Consider the following 3441-nt stretch of genomic DNA (forward strand, 5'->3'; position numbering starts at 1 on the left):
CTGCTGGGTCAGACCAGGGAGGGTCCCTCTAGTCCAGCCTCCCATCTCACACAGGGGCCAGCCAGTCCCTCTGGAGGGCCAAGAACAGGGCAGAGAGGCCAAGGCCTTCCCCTGAGAAGAACACCAGAAGAGCCCTGCTGGGTCAGACCAGGGAGGGTCCCTCTAGTCCAGCCTCCCGTCTCACACAGGGGCCAGCCAGTTCCTCTGGAGGGCCAGCAACAGGGCAGAGAGGCCGAGGCCTTTCCCTGGTAAGAGCAGTCGAAGGTCCCTCCTGGGCCTGATCAGTAAGTCCAGCCTCCCGTCTCACACAGGGGCCAGCCAGTTCCTCTGGAGGGCCAGCAACAGGGCAGAGAGGCCGAGGCCTTTCCCTGGTAAGAGCAGTCGAAGGTCCCGCCGGGCCCTGATCTCTTCCGGGAGCTCATTCCACCAGGACGGAGCCGCCACCGAGAAGGCCCTGGCCCTGGTTGCTGCCAGTTTGACATCCCTAGGGCCTGGGAGGGCCAGCCGATTTTGTACATGAAGGGGCCATGATGCTGCAGGATAGCGGGATGAGAAACTGTGCTCCCCCAAGAGCATCCATGCCAGGGCAGGCGTACCCTCTGTTGGAGAGCTCCACCTCTGCAGGGGTGGATAGAAGGAGGCCGAAACCCTAGCAGCCTTGCTCCAAGTCCTGCGCGTTTCTGTCCCGGGGCAGAAGGCCTTTTGAGTTGTTCGCAGCTCCAAGGGCTACCTGTGAACTTGCATGTGGGGTTTCTCATTTGGGGAAAGAGCTGGAGGGGGATGCCATGACTTTGCGTGCCCCAAGTGGAGAAGGAAGTGCGCTGATCTAACCTGGCATCCTTTTCTCTCTTCCTGCTGCTCAGGAGGTCTCCGATGGGCGGACAGCCGACTGTATGCAAAGCCACCCTCTCAGGTAAGGGAAGTGTGGGGTTGGTGCCTCACCGGGGGGGTGGGGCACAATCATCAAGCTCATGCTTGGGGCTTTTCGGCATTCTCCTGTTCCTTGCTTGTAAGTTCCTGTTTCTTTAGGGGTTTCGTTTCCCTGTTCCGTACTTGTTTTGCTCCCTCTAGTGGTCGATTCAATATTACACCTGGTTGTGTCTGGCTTAGCTCTGTTCATCTGCCAATAGCATACTGAATTCGCTTGAAGGTGCTGGTTCTTACCTTTAAAGCCCTATATGGCCAGGGTCCAGCATACCTAAGGGACCGCCTTTCCCCATACATACCCCAGAGAGCACTACGATCGGGGTCTCAAAAAATCCCAGGCCCCAAGGACACCAGGCTGGCTACTACCAGGGCCCAGGCCTTCTCAGTGGCAGCTCGATACTGGTGGGATGAGCTCCCAGAAGAGATCAGGGCCCTGTGGGTTCTTTTACAGTTCCGTGGGGCCTGTAAGACAGAGCTCTTCCACCAATCTTTCAACTAAGGAGCCGCCCCCACCATTACCACCCACAATTATATAGCCCTGGCCCTCAGCTCTGACACCTACAGCCTGCGCCGCCACCCATATCAGGAAGACCGCAGAGCAGAACATTCAATGAGACCTTGCATGCACTCAAACAGTACGCCATTGTTAAGCGATAATTGATTATCGCTAGCACTTTACAGTATTGAATTGTTCAACGGAACTGTTTTTAGATGATTGTATGTGGGTTTAGAGCTGCGGTGGCTCAAGTGGTTAAGACGCTGAACTGCAGGCTGTGGAAGGTCAGTAGTTCAGCAGTTCGAGACCCGGGTGCCGCAAGACGGAGTGAGCTCCCGTCTCTAGTTCCAGCTCCTGCCAACCTAGCAGTTCGAAAGCAAGACATTGCAAGTAGATAAATAGGTACCACTTCAGTGGGAAGGTAACAGTGTTCCGTGCGCCTTGGTGTTTAGTCATGCCGGCCACATGACCACGGGAACGTCTTCGGACAGCGCTGGCTCTTCGGCTTGGAAACGGAGATGAGCACCGCAACCCTAGAGTCGGACTCGACTGGCTTTCGAGCAAGGGAACCTTTACCTTTACTATGTGGGTTTTAACTGTTATTTATGTATCGGATTCTGTAAGCCGCCCCGAGCTTGCCTTCGTGGGGAGGGCGGGGTATAAATTAAATGAATAAATAAATTAGCGCTGTCTGCTTAGCTCTTTCGGGGGGCTGCTGGCAAGGCGACTGAAGACAGGTGTGTTTGGTTGCAGAGGAAACCTACCAGCAAATGGCCAGAGAGACCCTGGAGGAGCTGGATTGGTGCCTGGACCAACTGGAGACCATCCAAACGTACCGTTCCGTCAGCGAGATGGCGTCCAACAAGGTAGGGCTCTGGCGGCGCAGCAGCCAGCTCGGCATCCAAGATGGCGTCCTCAATCGTGTCCCTCCAAACCACACCTCATTTTCGCCCCATAGTCTTCCCCTACCAGTTCATCCTTCCTACCAGGGGTCATTTCGTAGAAAAAGAGGTGCAGGAGCGCATTAGCATAACTCATTTGCATAACTCATTTGCATATGACACACCCCCTGACATCGCCGGAAGTGTGTTAGAAGGCAACACCCACCGCTTAGGCTCCACTGGACTGTTTTGGATTGCTAGCTATTGGGGGGGATGTGCAGATCTGTCCTCACAGAGGAGGGAGAGCTTGTACCTGAATAAAACTTGGTCTTAAAGGTGCCACTGGAGTGTTGGGGGCCGGGGGGGGGGGGCTCTGCAGCTTACCTACCTGGCTGCTTCTTCCTCTGGCTGAGGGCGGCTGGGAGCAGGGGGTGGGGCTTGTTGCATGTGCCCGCCCCCTGGTCTTTTTACTGCCGGAACTCCGCTCCTGTGTGCTCCTGCAGGAAATGACCCCTGCTTCCTCAGGTAAGGGAAGGTCATCTGGGTTGGAGTCAGACCGGCCACCCAGCATCAGATAGAGCTGGGCGTCATCTGCGTATTGATGACACCCAAGCCCATAACTCCGGGCAATCTGGGCAAGGGGGCGCATGTAGATGTTAAACAACATTTTGTACACTTCACCATTTTTGCTATCCGCCCACCAATGCTCCCCTCTAAGCTATGGAGTCTTCTGAGCAAACATGCTTTGTTTTAAATTTTTTATTTCTCCCCCCACCCAAACAGACAAAACATAAAAGTAGGGATAGAATACAGTATCAGCTTCTTCTCTGTTGTTATACCTCCTATGTGAACTCAGTCTGTTTCCAGTATATATCATAATACATATTTCGCAGATCACTAAGTATACATTGTCTTATTCTGCTAAAATGAGCTTTGTCTAAGCATATTATTAATTTCTTAAGCTGTTTAATATCGTGAGCAAATTATTTGTTCTATATAGAGAACTGTTAGGATCTCATTCCAACAAACATATCTATCGGCCGGTGTCTAATTTGCCCTATTTGGGCAAACTTATTGAGTGGGCGGTGGCGACTTTCTGGAGGATGCTTCAGTCCTAGATCCTTTCCAGTCTGGCTT

The 3441-nt window shown here is 53.4% G+C and overlaps 1 protein-coding gene across 1 annotated transcript in view; it reads left to right on the plus strand.

The window, feature by feature from the left end:
• Nucleotides 1-2289, plus strand: part of LOC107121455 (cAMP-specific 3',5'-cyclic phosphodiesterase 4A-like) — a gene marked incomplete at its 3' end in the record, with an annotated part of 13642 nt that extends 11353 nt beyond the window's left edge. Inside the window, exons 5-6 of the mRNA XM_015424364.1 lie at nt 864-913; nt 2177-2289. Of these exons, the coding sequence (XP_015279850.1) occupies nt 864-913; nt 2177-2289 (163 nt within the window). The remainder of the gene's footprint in view (nt 1-863; nt 914-2176) is intronic.
• Between the last annotated feature and the right edge of the window lie 1152 nt (nt 2290-3441).

Source organism: Gekko japonicus, unplaced genomic scaffold (assembly GCF_001447785.1).
Source record: "Gekko japonicus isolate JY-2015 unplaced genomic scaffold, Gekko_japonicus_V1.1 scaffold4733, whole genome shotgun sequence".
Taxonomy (NCBI): Eukaryota; Metazoa; Chordata; class Lepidosauria; order Squamata; family Gekkonidae; genus Gekko; species Gekko japonicus.